This window comes from Haliotis asinina, chromosome 3 (assembly GCF_037392515.1).
Source record: "Haliotis asinina isolate JCU_RB_2024 chromosome 3, JCU_Hal_asi_v2, whole genome shotgun sequence".
NCBI lineage: Eukaryota > Metazoa > Mollusca > Gastropoda > Lepetellida > Haliotidae > Haliotis > Haliotis asinina.
This window is the reverse complement of record NC_090282.1, coordinates 75108804-75127032: the sequence shown is the minus strand read 5'-3', so window position 1 is coordinate 75127032 and position 18229 is coordinate 75108804. Positions and strand designations below refer to the sequence as shown.

General features: G+C 41.6%; 1 protein-coding gene across 1 annotated transcript; it reads left to right on the top strand.

Annotated features, from left to right (window-relative positions):
* The first annotated feature begins 5597 nt into the window (after window positions 1-5597).
* On the top strand, window positions 5598-15318 carry LOC137277079 (chitin synthase chs-2-like). The gene is made up of 13 exons (XM_067808741.1): window positions 5598-5990; window positions 6138-6223; window positions 6584-6761; window positions 7392-7535; window positions 8001-8971; window positions 9268-9495; window positions 10061-10140; window positions 10466-10568; window positions 11067-11220; window positions 11944-12150; window positions 12383-12518; window positions 12722-12922; window positions 13370-15318. The coding sequence occupies exons 1-13, from the start codon at window positions 5598-5600 to the stop codon at window positions 15316-15318; spliced, it is 4830 nt and encodes a 1609-aa protein (XP_067664842.1).
* The last annotated feature ends 2911 nt before the right edge of the window (window positions 15319-18229 follow it).

Genomic DNA, 18229 nt, shown 5'->3' with positions numbered 1-18229 from the left:
GTTTTGATCAGCATGACACCATCACGACACGATGCGCACTTTTCAACGACAATCTGTTTCCCTTTTATTTCAAATGGAATGTTCTGGAGGGCGTTCCCATATATGCAAATTGGGGTCATTTGTCAGGTCGTGGTTCAATACTTGTCAAGCAGTAGACACATTACCTTGAAAGAAAGCTAAAGTACACAGTTTTTCGTGTTGGTTTATATTAGGTGACTGAAATTTAAAAGAACAATTGTTCTGCTGCTTTTTTCTTTCCAGTCATCATGTATTCCCACAAAAGAGTCTATACAGTTATTTTGACCAGTAAACACATTCGGAAATGGGAGAACAACCCCGGACAGACCCCGATAGAACAAGAATGGAAACCCATACATCATTATACTCTTACACATGCAAGTAACAAACTAGAAGGATTGTAGTACAGCATCACTCACGTAAGACTACCCATGGACGATATAATACATAAAATGAAACATGTGAACAATAATAAATATGACTTATGTAAAACTGACATTGAATCAATAGCACATCTTTTGTCAGTTACATTTAATGTTCCTGTGTAATGTATGTCATTGCACAGTCTAACTACAGTGGACTGTGTGTGTAGAGTGCTATGAATAGTGTGTTGTGGAGACAGAACCGAAATGACATTGTGGAGCATATACGGAAGCATGAATATATGTATGTGTATGAACTTGTGTATGAAATGTGTGTCATTTCCCAGTGGAAACTCTTTTTGCATGTATATATACATCTCAGTTTGCTTGCCTGTCAAAGCATCAGTGGTCGCCTTCGGTTTTGTGTCTAGGTGTGCATGTGGATGACTACATGCATGGTTGTGTAGGTAGATGTGTGTGTGTGTGTCACGGTGTGTGTATTGGCGGGGAAAGTAGAAGATTGGATTGGATTGAACGGAAAACAAGAATAAAACTTGATTTTACCATACAACAGGAGATACTGGTCAGTGTGTCATTGTCCAATGAACAATGCATCTCTGAAATGACCATGACTCTGAGCTACTGAACTGTATCACACAGTTTGACTAGATGCTGTGTCTATTGAACTGTGAACTTCCAACTTATTGTAAAACATGTACTGATGACAAGTACTAAAGTTTAAAAAGGGCAAATAAATGAATTTGCAATCACACGACAAGAAAAACCTGAACTGTTATTAAAATTAAAATTATTGACTATCAGAATGATATGTCAGGGGTATAGGGGACGTAGCGTAAAGTATTGCCGTCTTGATTTGTTTCACGGTTTATAATAAAGTGGCCAAGCCCATACTTTCTTGTACAAAACCTTCGAATTATTCAGAGTTTTAGAAGGGTTGGTTGAGTGTAATCGTTTTGAAAGAACTTACTTCATGTTAGTTTTCTAATGGGCGATCTTATGTTTTCAGGCAAACTGGCATTTTAAAGTTCCTGGTGACTTTGTGCATGAACAATTTCATGAAAACAAGTCTTTCTGTTACCTTGGTAACATTTACACATTTCTGAGTAATGTCCTGATACATAACTTTGATTAAGTTGTGAGAAATGGTCCAATCTCGAAGTTCAAAATAAAATTAAGTCGGAGCAAGTTTTTGTCAAAAACTGAAATGTCCTGAGGAAAACACTTTCAAAGTCAACTTTTTTAACTCTTTATAAATTCTCGGCGTGAAATGAAACAGAACTCATTGAATGCTTAGTCTTTTCAAACATACATGCATTTATCTTGCCTCACAGTTAAATGTTGTTTTCAGACTAGGCGAGTCAGTCAATGTACCCTTATGTTTACAAGCGAGCAACATTTTCTACCCGCTTGAAATGCCGAACTGTGAGAATTCGTTTGGTACGTCGTGTTAGTAGTGTTTGGGTTCTTGCCCAACTCCGGTACTCCTACTGTGATCTAATACCGGTGCTACAAGCAGTTTATCACTGAGGTGTTGGGTAAGATAAATACCTTTTTCACTGGTCCCTCGGGGCCATGGGTTGATGTCCCCTTCGTGACTAGTGAATAACTTATTGTATTCGTAAGACGTTTCATACCCCGAAACCAAACAACTGGTCCGCACAAACCAACTGTCTGCTTTAGTTGTTAACTTCAAATGCTCCCAGATCAATACAGGCTCAAAATCTAGCATTGACCATATTAAAGACATCAGATATTGAAAAATCCCTTGATCAAACTTTTGCTCTTGTACCTGTTTACCCAAAATCAAAACAAACAAAAATAATAAAATATATATTAAACGAGAAAGGACACTATTAGTTATCTATCAGGAAATCATTAACTCCTGAAACACTTATAAGAAACATTTATACTGGGTTTTTAAAAATCTTTGAAGAAATTTTAACGTTGAGTATATTCTTTCTTTTGGCGAGTTGCTGTAATTGGTCAAAACCTTAACGAGATTTTACCGATCCATCAGATTATCGGCCAATTTCACTTACGATCTGCGTTTAAAATACCAAGGAAGGCTTGATCAATAATCGAGTGTGGTGGACATAACATATATGAATGAATGAATGAATGAATGAATGAATGAAAGAATGAATGATCTGTAACATATAAATCGAAATGATCAACTGGCCCAAGACAATCTGCCGCAAAGATGCGGTTGCATGCAGCCACTTTTCCACGTTTGCTGATGAAAGGGAGGCAACCCGCACTGCCATATATTTTGTAAATAACATACAGTTACCTCCCTTTCAAGCCACGTACTTTTCTTTTTTAAATTTTCCTTTTCTCTGCAAATCGTTCACATTATGGAGATTGTTACTTATTAGTTAGGCAAAGTGGAAAATAATTTTCAAACTTCTCGACATGGCCATGAAGCGTTATATAGGGATTTCCTCAAGAAATATGACTTTCACGTGATGCTGTTGATCACTGGATCGTCTGGTTCAGTCTCAGAATATTTACAGACCGTAGTCATACAGCTGGAATATTGCTGAGTGCGGTGTAAAACTAACCTCACTAACTAACTCACGCATATATGAAATAACATTGATGTATGGAGCATACTCCAATATTTTGAACTAACACGTGCTAACCCAAAATATGCACACTGATCAAATCGCAGAATTTATTTTGTTTATTCTTTCATCTCTAATGGAACAAATGTACCAAAGTCATGCTTGGCTACACTTCAATCAAATCTGACATAAAACCACTGACAAGTCTCAGCCGGGCGAGAACTGACAATCTACAAAGCATTTTGTTGAAGTGTCTTCCAACAACACCTGTTAACATATACTGAACAGCAAAAGAAACGCAAATTTCTAAGAAAGTGAAATGTTTAGTAAGCTTTCATGCTTATGTCTTCTATTTAAAAAACTGACAAAAACAGATGTCCTTATGTTGGATACACTTTTAAAACCCAGCAAGCTAAGGCTAGGTTATGATTGAAAGTGAAATTTTTATCAGCAAGCTATCACCCCTCAGGGTACACCCAGGGAGCAAACAGGTGCCGGAGCACATACAGTACATACCCTTCTAATTCCAGGGGTATTTTTTTGTTTCCCAATGGCCGGGGGCTTTAGACCCGTTGTCGGTGCTTGGACGTTGTGCAAGTCTTCAGGCTAAGATACTTAATGTATTCTGTACATTGAAATGCAAAGCGTGAACATATCACACGTATTTGAATATATTTGTATGCTTGGTCACTTAATGTCTTGACCAAGAGTCATTGAGAGTGTGATCCTCGGCACTCGAAGAGCGCCTACAACTTAACGAAGCTTGCTGTTTGACTTCAGCTATATATACCGCGAAAACAATTCCCCTGGGGGCAAGGAAAAAGAAATGACAAAAATTGAAAAGTAGTGGTTTCCCAGAAATATGTATTTGTTATACACATCGTGGTCAGCTTTATTACCTGATAAAAAATCCAAGAAAAAGTCACCAGACAGTAGTGAATACGAGCGACAGTATTTTGAACACATTCATAATTTATTATGTTGATTTTACCGACCGAAATATACCATTGGAAGTGATATGGAAACATGGAAGACTGCGTTGCACGTTTCATAAACTGCTATAGGCATCAACAGGTACTCTGTTAAATTATGATGTTTAAAAAAATAGGTTCGAACGCTTTTACCTTTAGACTATCCACCGCCCTTAATGGAGTCTGATCTGAGTGATTGATATTGTGAGCATACGACGCCAGTGGGATACGATCACCATGTGATGCTATATTTGCATCGTAAAACAACGTCGCATGTTGCTAAGAAACAAAGTAAATAACATATGAGCTTCCCGCGAAAGAAGGCACCGTTCATCAACTACAGCCATGTCAGTGCTTGTCGTCGTACAATGTTAGATGGTAGCTTTATGTCCCCAGATAAACTGCACAGTTCATTGTACAGGTAGGGCGGTGTTCCGTATTTTTTGCAGTGAGTGAGTGTAAAGAAATAGAAGTACGTTTCAAGATACAGAAATAGAAAGTTACTGAATTCGGTTATTTCTGTCTACTGTTGGCGATGAACATTAACATAATGTTGTGAAATTATCACAAGAGATTGCCCCGTTGCTTAACATAAAGAATTTTATATACTTTACAACATCAAATGTACACATTTGTAAAGATTTTATATTTCCTTTTTATATCCTAAATCTCCCATACCTGAATATCAGCGTTAGGTATAATTACTGCATACATCTTTTATATTTGGTTATTTTTACTCTTTAAACTGGAGGTGGATGCCCGATTAGGTAGCTGCTAGACATATGCCTGGGAACCCCCACCGCAAACCCCACCCCCACCCCAAACAAAAAAAACCTCACACATCACCTTATTTCTGTGGCATTTCTGATTTCCAGTTATACATTCGTATGATCGTAACAAACAAACTTAAACACCAAAAATTGTTTCGCTAGGTAATGGAGACAGTAATTTTCTTGCGCTGCCTAACTTTAGGTCTGCATCACCGCCTTACTTCACCCTGCGAAGGTCATACACTCTCGTCTGACCCATATTGTCGTCTTATGTCCAAGGTATGTAGCGTTTTACAGCCTATCCGAGACCTACCCGGGGGTGGGAATGTTGTAATCCCCTACGGTCACAACTGGTCAGCTGGCCCGTATCTGTGGAGGAATTAGATCACACAGTATCACATAATTGACAGCAAGAATGCCCGGGTGGAGATTTGGAGATAACGCCATACTGACCACAAACCAGAGAGCACCTGCATCGCATTCATTTATACCACCCGTCAGGAGCCGGACTGCTCATCTTCATCATGATGGCTGAAGGAGCATGAAATCTTCATCGTTTTGGAATGCATAATTTCTAATATCCCGCAACAGGTAGGTTAAATTGCGTTATGAAATCAAGGGAAATAATTAATTTAAATTTTACTCATAAAATTGCTTTTCGCTTTACCCGTCCCTTTGTTTTGAAGAGTATGTATGTATGTATGTATGTATGTATGTATGTATGTATGTATGTATGTATGTATGTATGTATGTATGTATGTATGTATGTATGTATGTATGTATGTATGCATGTTTGTATGAATGTATGCGTGCTTGTATGTGAGTTCGTTTGTTTTAGGAACCGTCGTGTGAAATCATTTATTCTTATATTACCCAGGGCATGAACCAAACATGAATACACAATACCCAGTGTCAAACAAAAGGTACAGCCAACACCTATCCACCGGCGAGCATAATCCCAGTTTTATACCATCACGGAGTCCTCAGGCAAGGGGAGGTCACTCCAATCCTCACTTGGACGTCAGAGTCAGTGACGACAGACATCGCATGATGCCCTATCCCCGGGAAACGCTGACAGAGCTAAAACAGAGAGTGACGTCATCACCCAACCCCAGCGATCGCCCAGGACAAAACTCACACCAGAAAGTCCAACACTGGATCGAAAACAGCGAACCGACGGTACCTGTTGTCGTTGTTGATGCAGCGTCATCTGACGGCAATGAAGTCAGCAACGACATGCGATCCAACTTCACGTCATCGGATGGACTACACTCAACAAATGCGGTAACTATAATGAGCTATACCTTTCTCCATCAATGGTACTGCAACTCCTGCGACTATGTGATCCAGACGCACTTCATTCCAGTTCCTTGGGTAAGCTTCATTCGGAAACACATTTTGAAAACAACGTTTTTGTTGCTGTTTTGTCAGGATCAAGACAGGCAATCCGAATGTGGCACGATTAAAGACAGCACGTTTTCAGACAGCGACTCCAATCCATCAGGAGCAATGGACCAGTAAGTATGATTACAAGTTCCAGTGAGACAACGTCTTCAAGTATATATTTGCAGTGTTATAATTCGGATGTATTCTCAAAAATGTGAAAACATGGGTGTTCTTCGACTTTTTCTTTTCGGACACAAAATATTTCTCCTTAAAAGTGTTAATGATTACGTGTAAGGAAACCCTTAGATACATGACATCGAAATGACGATTCGATTCTATGCCTTTGCACGAAGTATCCCTATGTATCAATCTTAGACATCCTCGAGCGCTGTCTTTGCCAAATGTACGACAGGGTATAGTGCTGTTACATATAAGGGTAAGGTCACCGACTAAGCAGTCTTTCATCTCAACTAAGTGTGTATTAATTCCAGGTTGTTATGGGACCAGTTCCAGATGATACCGAGGGACAATGTCTCCACTGACTCCTCGTTCTGGTCACTCTTACAGGGGATCAAAGTCATAGCCTATGGTCTACTCTTCTGCATGGTGCTGGGGTGTTCAGTGGTCAACAAACTGTCCCTGCTGACCATGACATCAGGAATAGTGAAGGTCAATAGATGTTACATTTTACTGAACATGAACGGTGCATTAACAGCTTCGGCAGTGGGATCAGTAGAGTTGTCAGAGGGGTAAACAAAGTACGTGATCTGGACTACCAGCTAATGTTTGTAGAGGCCGTGGTGACTGAGTGGGTTAGATCTCTGACTGTGTCCTGGCGACTATGTGCCTTACATTGATAGTCTGGGTTCGTGTCCCGACTACCGTCACAGCCCCTAACAGTGCTATATTGTACTTTACTAAGAAAATCTAATCCCAAATCTAAGCTGCATTTGACCCCGTTCTAAAAGGCATTGACAATTCATTTTCTGTGTTTGTTTTTGAATGAATAAAAACAATCCTATTGTGTTTTCAAAATGTTCTAACATTACCTTTTTCTAAATTGTCAGATCAAGATATGTTTACAAGTATAAAACTGAAGATGCAATGCAATATCTTTAATATCAAATAATACTCCCCTATAGCTGGGACTCTCTGATACTGGGCAATGTTATGGGATAGTCTGCCCTGTTAAACATAATATGTTTCAAAAGATGACATCACTTTATAAAAAAGCTAAAACTCCTTGTTAACGAGTGTTACCACTTCCCTTTTATAGTGATCTATTTGTTTATTATCCAGAGCCTGCAGCAGGGAGGACCCACCCCTACCAACACCATGCTACTGATCGGTCTTTGCTTCCCGTATGTCAGCTGGCTACTTGCTTACTCAGCACGGTCAGTGTTTGGAAACGTCGGCTGGCCAACTTTCAAAATGACGATCTCGGTAAGATATCTGTTTATGTAGAAAAAAAACCAACAATACAGCAATTTAAGGGTAAAATGCCTTCGAATGCTAAAAGTGACCAACATTACTTGGTCGTGTGAGGCCGCATCCGTGGTATAGTGGTTAAAGCATTATATCTAGAGAGCGGAAAGTCGGTAGGTGTATTCCCAGGTCACACACCACACATTAAAATATATACGACAGATTTCACTTGTATCCGTACATGGTGTTCATTACTCCTGTTAGGTGCAACGCTTTGGGACACAGATAAATTGGAAAACATTCTTCAGCACTCAACAAATGTTAATGCAGATACATGTATAAGTACACAGTCAAATCCCAAATATATCAAAAGTTACAGATGCGTGTAAATTACAGTGACATTTAGCTGCTTTCATTGAATTGTTACGGCTCTTGATTCAGCAGTTCAACAAATTGACGCTACTCCGATTCTCTTTCTTGCAGGTGTTGGTCCTCGAATCGTTACACAGCCTTGGGATGTGTCTTCTACTTTTCAAAATATTACCGGAAGTTGACATGATTCGTGCCCTGGTCCTGGTTTCGTCCATCTTGGTAGTTCCTTCAATGTGTAGGGCTATCTCCTCCACTATGGAACAAACGACGTCACGGGCAAAACGTTGCTTCGTCTCCTTGGCAAACCTCCTGGCCTTCTTCATCCAGCTGGGCAGCGTGGTGATGTGTACCGTGTCCGGCTTCACCTACAGCAGCTCGGAAAAGCAGTCAATTACGGACTTGGCGCAGGGGAATGACCTGGACACAGTGGAGAGGGAAAGTATTATCTTGTGGGACAGAATCTCCTGGGAAATCCCCGTAGCTCTTGTTCTTATTTCAATAATGACATGGGAGAACTACATCAATGAAGACATCTCTTTCTTCGGACGCAGACTCCCTATCACCATCTGGAAGAAAAACCTCCTGCTTCTCCGTCAGCGGCTGTACATATTCGTCAGCATCTGGAAGGTTGGGATGTCAATACTTCTCGCCCTGATCCTCAGAGACGATTTCAACTTCACTCTTGTCTTTCCCCGAGAAACTACATCTTACGCAAACGCCACAACGGACGGGCAGTCCAATGATCTTCACTTCCAGGAATATGGACCCTTCTATGCCCACTTGGCCACGTCGGTATTGTGCTCCTATCTGGGGGGACTGGCGTGCAAAATGTGTATGCAGAAGTTCAGCTTCTCCCTGCCGTTAAATCTGGTCATTCCAACGTGTACAGGCGTGGTCATGCTACAATGCCAGGGGAACTTTATTCCGTTCCCCGGGGACACCTTCACATGGGTGTGTCCAAGTCAGAGTGACCCCTGGTTGAAATACCACCTCATTCTCCTCGGATTTCTCTGGTTGTCACAGGTCATCGTCACTGCGCACGTTTGGTTCCCGGATTCAAGCAGAATGGCAAAGATAGAAAGGTATGTAAAGGGAATATTTTCTCCATTTAATCGTCATACGTCCATCTACTGTTTGAATATAGAGTAGTTTGTTTATTGAAGTATGCAAAATGTAGTTTGGGATTAAACTATGCTTTCAACTTCTGATACGCACTTGCACAAAGAGATCTGAAAAATTACATCTTGTTTGTTTTAAACTGCCGTTTTAGTTCATAAGTGTTCTGGAGCATACACTACAAATAAAAAGAAATCCACAAGATTCAAGATTTGTACTAAGTTTAAACTATGGTATTACATACAATCTGTGTGTCCGGCAGGCTGTTCGTCACCCCAGTCAGGTGCAGCGCTCTCACAGACCAGTTCCTATTGCTACGTCGACGGAGGGACGACAGGGACCGGATGCTGCTTAGCAGCTGGGACTCCGATTCTCTTTTGGATGAAGATCCTTTCAAGTCTGACTCAGCAGTGCCACTCATTTACGCATGCGCGACCATGTGGCACGAAACTGTTGAAGAAATGACATTACTGTTAAAGTCCATCTTCAGGTTAGTCGGATCTTTCAGACACCTAGGAGCGAGAGTAGTTGTGACTTGATTGGGTTTGGCGCTGCTTCAAACAGTAATCCAGTTATATAACAGCATGGTGGCTTGATGCCGCCTCAAAGCCACATGCAGCACAGGTCAATGTTTCCAACCTTTGTGAATTCCACGTACATATGTATTTGTCCTAACATACCAAGAATCATTATCTGGGCGAATTGTGCATTCGAACCGAGAGTAGACTGGTATGTCTCAGTGACGCAGTGTTGGTTGGTTAGACGCTTGTTTAAAGCCACATTCAGCAATAGTCCAGCTATATAGCGGCGATTTATGAACAGTCGAGTCTGGAACAGACAACGTCTGATCAACAGCATGAGTATCCATCTACACAGTTGGGATAAGATGACATGTGTCAACCAAGTCCGCGACTCTGACCACATACTGAGAGTCGGATCTCACGCCAAGCGTGTGTTACTGAAGACCAATTCTAACCTGGATCTTCCTGGGTCCATGGATGTATGTCATGACAGGTTATCTCTCCCTGTTTCACTTGTGTTGTGTTTATGACTAGAATCGACATAGATCACAGTGCGCGTTTCCTGGCCCAAAAGTACTACGGAATCAAGGACCCTGACTACTATGAATTTGAAGGTAAGCTGCTCGTCGTTTAGGTCACCGATCCAAAATGTACATTTTGAAAGGTGAAATTACATGACTTTTTAAATTATACGCTCTCATAAAAAGAAACAATCCAGAACAAAACCATCAAAAAGAAATCTAGATACTTCTTTCTAAAAGAAGAACAATATTTCATGGATAGTCAGCTTCTTTACTATTGCGATAAAGAATGTGTTCCTCATCATCATACCAGCTTCTAAACGCCATTCAAAGAAGGTATACCGGTGTCGAGCATGGACGGGGAACAAACCTTTCCCAGGAATACATTGGTTCCACTTATTTCTTGATGTACTTTCAGCACACATATTTTTCGATGACGCTATGGAGTTGACAGATGACGACAGAATGGTACCTAATAGCTTCGTTGTTGATCTGATGAGCTGCGTTGATGACGCCATAAGGTAAATTAAGTTCTAATCCAATATTGAATAAGCACGTATGGATTTTGTTACGTGCTAAATACACGTTGAGAATGTTGACACACGTAATACATCAAAACGGTGAATCGTTCTTAATATGAAGCAAAACAAGCACATACAGACTGTAGCGGTCAGATTTTACTATATCGTCACATACGTTATATACAAAGTTTTGCAGGACTATTGTAAGTGAGTGTGCTTATTGGTTTTACGCTGTTTTCAGAAAGATTCAGGCAATGTTACAATAGGAGATAGCAGAAATGGGCTTCACACACTGTACCCATGTATGTGCGAATCACACACACACACACACACACACACACACACACACACACACACACACACAGAGAGAGATGTGTGTGTGTGTGTAGAGTTATGGCTAGAATACGGAGAGAGATCTGCAGGGTAAGGGGTAGATGAAGATGTCGAGTTGACACATCCGTTGATATTCTTCATTAGCTGTTGTTGTTTATATTGCAGCTCTGTACACGAGAGGCAGATAACCCTTGGTCCTCCGATCCGTACCCCCACTCCATACGGTGGTCGTCTGACGTGGAACCTGCCCGGGGGGACACAACTCACCGTACACATGAAGGACAAGGCTAAAATACGTCATAAGAAGCGGTGGTCACAGGTCAGTAAGATCGCATGATGCGTGTAATTCCTTAACAGTTATGTTGTAAGGTCAGGATAACCATCTGTAGACGCTAATAAACGTGACGTCATTATTACGTCCATGTGTTTAGCGGCCATGACCTTCACATCCCTTGTGTCGCTGTGTGGACAAGGCTGGCAGAAACGCAAGGTGGCTTTCACCGGGGAATGGTTAAACGGGGATTTTGAAGAATAACTTTTAATCTCCGAAGACATATATTTTTTTTAATAAATTGAAAAGTCGTTATATTGGGATGTGAGATTCGGAACCTTGAGCAATCTAGACTTGCTTCATTTAAGAACTGTAACATTGTAGAAAGGACATGGAGGGAAAATAATGTGGCTCAGAGACTGTGAGGGGGGAAAGGGTTGGTTGGGTCAAGTGGGTTAGTGTTGCGCACTGGTCAACTTAATGAAGCTGTTCAAGTTTATATTGGGGTGGGTTCGGTTGAGCAGTTGATGTAGTTGCGACGGCGTGGACGGAGCACTGGCGTTCCTTGGAGCAGGTAGATAGGATTCATGAGTGTGGAAACTTTAGAGTGGGATTCGATTTGATGGATATGTAAATTCGTTTTATGTAAAACATTGGGACTGAACATTTCTTCAACTCCTCAATCTCTGACACACAGTCCACCGTTACACTTGCAATCCTTCTTGTCGATACTTTTAAGAGAGTCTAAAATTAGAACGTTATCTCCACCAGGTGATGTACATGTATTACCTGCTTGGCTTCCGAATCCTTGCCCAAAATGACAACAGCAGTCCAGAAGATATCCTTCGTGATAAAAAGACGGACCAGTCCGGGGAAAAGGCCAGACTGACAGCAACTCAGCTGCGGAGACGAAGAAGATGTGCGCACTTCACTAGAAGTGTCATCTTTAACAACGTTAGCGAAGATGTTCAGACGAAGGTGGGACGTCAAATTGTGTAGAATGAAACAAATCTATTGCTCAATATTTCGATTACCTGAACTGAAAATCCTAATTCAGTGAGTGAACAAGTTTAAGAAGTCTGAATTATCCAAGATATAGCTTGGTCACCAGTAAAGGACGAATCACTTCAGGCTTCAGCACTGTCAATCTAAGAATCATGAACCCTGTGCGATTGTTACATGCTAACTTCCTCATGTTCATGTCCTGTAGGCGGAGAACACATTTATCCTGGCCCTGGACGGAGATGTGGACTTCCGGCCAGACGCTGTCCGACTGTTGGTGGACAGAATGACCAAGAACAAGAAGGTCGGGGCGGCGTGTGGTCGAATCCATCCGACTGGGTCCGGTAAGCGTCCTTTGTCACCATAAACTGCAGGAATAAATGTGGATTTAATCCATAGATGAGATGACGATTGTAGATTGTATGTTATGAGTTCTCAATGTATTTTAGATTCATATATAGGTACTTCCATATCTGACTCGAAGAGTTTCTTTGAATATGTTTAAACAATGAGTTATTCCTAATTGAAACCTTGTTCTTGTTGTCAGGCCCTATGATCTGGTACCAGATGTTTGAGTACGCAATCGGTCACTGGCTGCAGAAGTCTACAGAGCACGTGTTTGGGTGTGTCCTGTGTGCCCCTGGGTGCTTCACGCTGTTCAGGGGGTCGTCCCTCATGGATGACAACATGGCCCGGACATACGCCAAGAGGGCTACCCAGGCAGGTCACTACGTGCAATACGACCAGGGTAAGGGATCTAATACAGCAATAAGTATTGTCACCTGTCACACGCGACCTGTGTTTCAGATCTGTCAAGGCCTGTCACGTTTTACTCTTCAGAAGTCGTATATATTTGGGGAGTCGAACATGAATCTGTAGCTTGAAAAACAGTCCCTGCGACATGTTGGCTATTTTGCTGGTGGTCAGTAAAACAGATGATAGGGGTTTAATAGAGTTGATCTGTTACAATATATAAATATGAACATGAACATTATTATTGAAGTAAACGTATTTGGGCTTTACAATATGTTACCACTTTTGTTTCGAAAGCAACATCCCATTATTCAGAGGATTGACAAGGATTATTATTATTTAACAATCGCTCGAGTTGTAATAGTGTCATATCACTGAGTGTATCTGTGTTTGTAAGCGTATGAGTAAATCACACGATTCTACACATAATTCGTATTTTCAGGCGAAGATCGCTGGCTTAGCACTCTCCTCATTCAGCAAGGTCACAGAATCGATTACTGCGCAGCTGCGGATGCTTTCACACACGCACCTGAAACCTTTTCCGAATTCTTCAACCAACGACGTCGATGGGGTCCTTCAACTTTGGCCAACATCATCGATCTCTTGTCCACGTGGAAGAGTGCTGTCAAGATCAACGACAATCTGAGTTCACCGTACGTGTTCTACCAGGTCGCTTTGCTGATATCAACAATCCTTGGCCCCGCCACAGTGCTGCTGATGATGGCGGGTGCATACTCGGTGGTGTTCAAGACGTCCATCCTGCAGTCCCACTTCATATCCCTTGTCCCCGCTGTGCTCTACATCCTGGTCTGCCTGTACACCAAGTCTCAAACACAACTTCTGGTGGGAGCATTCCTCAGTGCTGTGTATTCCGTTGTCATGACAATCGTAGTCGTAGGCACTGTGAGAACAGCCATAGATGGAACTATTACCAGTCCTAACGTCGTCTTCCTGATAATGCTGTCGTTTATATTTCTCATATCAGCTGTTCTCCATCCTGAAGAATTCGGCTGCGTGTTGCCAGGGCTCCTGTACTTCATCTGCATCCCCGCCAGTTATTTGGTCCTCAACATCTATTTCTTGTGTAACCTGAATGTGGTGTCCTGGGGCACCAGAGAAGCACCACAGAAGAAGACGAAAGAAGATGTTAAAAGGGAGCAAATTGAACAAGAGGAGAAAAAGAATAAAAAGAAGAAAAGTGGAATCCTGGGATGGTTAGGTTTGAAAAACATCATTGGAGAGCTTGGCGAACTGTTCCGACAGATGAGATCAGTCATACATGAATCTTTCAAAATGAATGATGACTCACAAAAGAAGAAGACAGATCAGCTGTTGGAGGAGTTGATCCTTGAGATAAGGAAGGATAGACTGGGTTCGGGAAGTTCCCAGCAGAGCATAACCCCAGCTTCTTCATCGACGGGTAGTCTTCATGATTCTGAAGGCTCGGAAGAACACGTAGCAGCGATGCCAATAATTCAAACTTCTGACGAAGCCATCCCTGAATCTGCAGATGGAATCCCGTTGTGGTTGAAGAAAGAAGATCCTGACAATCCCGGCTGGCTTTCTAGCCCAGACATTGGTAATGGTCCACTGGTTTATCTTGATGAAACAGAAAATATATTCTGGAAGCAGCTAATCAGGAAATATCTCCGACCAATCATCGATGATAAGGAACACAAAGACAAAATGTCAGCTGATCTCAAATCTTTGAGGGATAATGTTGTGTTTGCGTTCTTCATGGTCACAGCATTATGGGTCGCCTTCTTTCTGCAACTGGAAATTCTTCAAGATGAGCTAAAAGACTATCTGTTTATCAAAATACCCAGGTTAAATTCGGATCGGGAGCCATTAACTTTTCAACCATTTGGACTTGCTTTTTTTGCCTTTTTCGCAATTTTGATCATATTCCAGTTTGTCGGTATGCTTCTCCATCGATGGGGAACAGCGCTGCATCTGTTATCCATTACTAATATTACATTCGGACAAACCTTTACAGAACAAGACAAAGTAAAGGACATAATAATGAAAGTAGCAGAGCTCCAGAAGATGCGGGATATAGAACACGAACCAGATCCCGACTACGATGAGCCCATGCCAGACTATGAGGGCGAGAATGACATGAACCGGTCCTACACCGAGTCAGTTCCCGACCGACCCCCTCCGTCCTACCACACCCAGGATATTACTGTGCCCATCTCTCAGCGGGCTAATGGAACAATGAGGCAGATTTTCAACCAACAGGGTCAGCCCACGGGCCGGACACTACAGAGCGTGTTTGAGAAGAGATACCGCAATGAGGTGGTCAGGGGAAGAGGCCTGACCTCCCCGTACGGTCCTCACTCTGTGCTGGAGGTGCCTGAGTATCCAGAACCGGACTACACCAATTACTGATTGGTGTCCAGGACCGGACTTCACCAATTACTCATCCAAACGTCTTGAGGAAGAAACCATAAAGTGTCAAACAGTGTTGTCCGGATATGCTACATTTGGCTGGGTATTATGTAACGTGACGGAGGTGACACGGTAGAATCCGTTTGGTAAAGGCTGAAATTATTGGATTTGTACTGTAATTAGTTCGGGATGGGGAGGATTTGACTTCGAAATCGTTCAGCAGTCACCCAGCTAAGGGGGACATTAAAGTTAGAGTATTGTTTAGTGAAGAGTGAAGAGTTGTGGAGTTGAGTGAGTTGAGTGAGTGTGACAGAACCGAACTCTATTACGTCTCTATTCCGTAGACAGCGGCATCACCGTGATTATATACGTAACAGAGTCAGTCATTTGGTTTCTTGGAAATCAAGCGAGAGGGCAAGTGGATGGGCAAACGAGTGAGTGGCAGAGTTACCGACTGATGGCGTGAAAGAGTGAGGGAGTTCTTCACAGCGATAACGACCAAACAGCTGACTTCTCGCATTGTATCGAAGACTGTCCGAGAAGTTAGAAATCGGTATAGATGTGTTAAAGGATGTTCTGAAATTTTGAACTAGCATTCCAGTCAACCAGAGAACAAAGGATACGCTTATGAAACAATTAACACATTTAGCATCAATAGCAATAACTACTACAGCATATGTGTAAACAAGTTTCACTCTCATCCAAATCTGTTTCTTTGTATCGTCTTGTCATGCATACACTTGTCAAAATCATGGACAAAAGCATGAAATCCATTTATTGCCATGTCTGATACATTTTTGAATTACTTGAATTGAAATGTGCATTACTGAAACATATATATTTTCATGGCATCTGGTCATGTGCACCATATGTCACAGAAGGCTTTGGAGGAGAGAATTAGAGCAGATTATCTTTACATAACTGTGAACAAATATTTGTTTGCTTTGGCAAAGGTTCATGTGCTTAAAGATGACATACTTAAGCATACAGATGTACAAAATGTAAAGGAACTGAGAGCTACCAAATTCCCCTGTGGTTTTCAGTCGTTGTCATGTGTTTTTGATGATGTTTTGTATGAAGGACCATGTAAATAAGAGATGTACTGTAATTCATTTAGCTAATTTATTTATTATTCATTTTGCGAGTATTATTTTTTCATGCATTGAACAATATTATTTTTGTTTGATGATCTCTGACTGAGGGAGCAGTGATTAGTATTTAATCTTGTTTCAGAATAGTTTCGTTTGTAGTGAGCGAATAACATTTTACGCCGCTTTTAACAATATTCCCGCAATGTCACGGCGGTAACACAAGAACTGGGATCACACATTTTGTCCATGTGAGCAAACGATTTCGGCGTGACGAGGCGTGGCGCTTTAACCACCCGACTACCACCCTGCATAGTTTTAATACATTCCATAGATGATTCAATGTCATCTATTAGAGAATGTCGCTTTTATCTTCGTTTGTCATTACATCCCTCGAGACATGGCATTGTCTGATTGACAGCCCGGGGTCATCTATTGCATCATTCATTTCACATGTCATCGCCTCTGCTGACGTCATTATCACCCAAAGTGTGATATCAACTATCAACATCTCGCAGGCTTCAAGTGTATATTGCTCGAGGTGATGTGTCTTATCTACATCTGTGGGTCTCGTCATCTTGGCGGCAGTGTACCTGTACTTAATTATCATGTTATAAAATATTTCGAATACTAAAATAAAGGTTAATATACGATTCCACAATGGGTGTTTGTCATTATGCAGAAAGTGCTGTTTATGAACAAAAAAAGTATACACGTAGTTTATTTTGTAATCTCCTAAGGGTTTCATTGAATATCCACATCAACTCCATTGTTCGGACGAACAGGAAGAAACCATTTGGAATAAGAATATTTCATGTCATTTGTCAATAAAATATACGCATATTTTAAAAGAACAATAATAGTTTAAGACATCAGATCGCTTTACGACTGTCGTACAAACAGAAATGTTTGTGGAACAGCCCAAAGTCCCTGTAGAGTTAGTGAGTTTAGATTTACGCCGCACTCAGCAATATTCCAGCTACATGGCGGCGGTCTGGAATTAATCGAGTCTAGACCAAACAATCCAGTGAACAGCAGCATGAGCATCGACATGTGCAATTGGGAACCGATGACCGATGCTTCATCGCACGAGATGCATAGGCAGTTACAGAGTGGTAAGCGAGCGTCTGTTTGTGTTTCTGTGTGTGTGTCTGCGGTGTGTGCCTGTGTCTCTGTGTGTCTGTGCGAGGGCTGAGGGAGTTGGGATGGAGGGTGGGGGGTGGGGAGGGGGTGAAGGAAAGTGTGTGTGTTTATGTGGGGTGGAAATGTTGTTAAATGTCCATTGAAACTCCCCTTTTCTCAATAGTGTGCTTCTGAGATGGTATGTTCAGTAGTTGGCCATAAGTGGGACATCATTGGTGAAATTCCCATAGACCTTTCTGGAAATTAACCTTTACAATGATAGTTTTCATAAATTTAGCTCCGGTCGCATCGTTTTTTCATTGCTTACCTACAAGCTGAGAAATCATCTCAGCGGCCTACACATAATTCCCATTCAATGTTCCTATTATTATGAAGAAAACTATCGTAGAGCGATAGTTATGATGTTTGTCACTGGATTGTTTGGTCCAGACTCGAATTTGTACAGACTGCCGTCGTAGAGCATTGCTGAGGGTTGCGTTAATCAACAAACAATTCCGGTCGATCACCGCAGGAGACATCGATCTGAAATGCAAAGAAACAGACAGACGCACACACAGACACAGACACAGACATACACACACAGACACACACACACACAAGCAACTGTATTTCGTATATGTGAAAGTTTTGTCATTAATAATATATTTTCATTAGGAAGGTAGTGTTTATAGGTCTGTCAC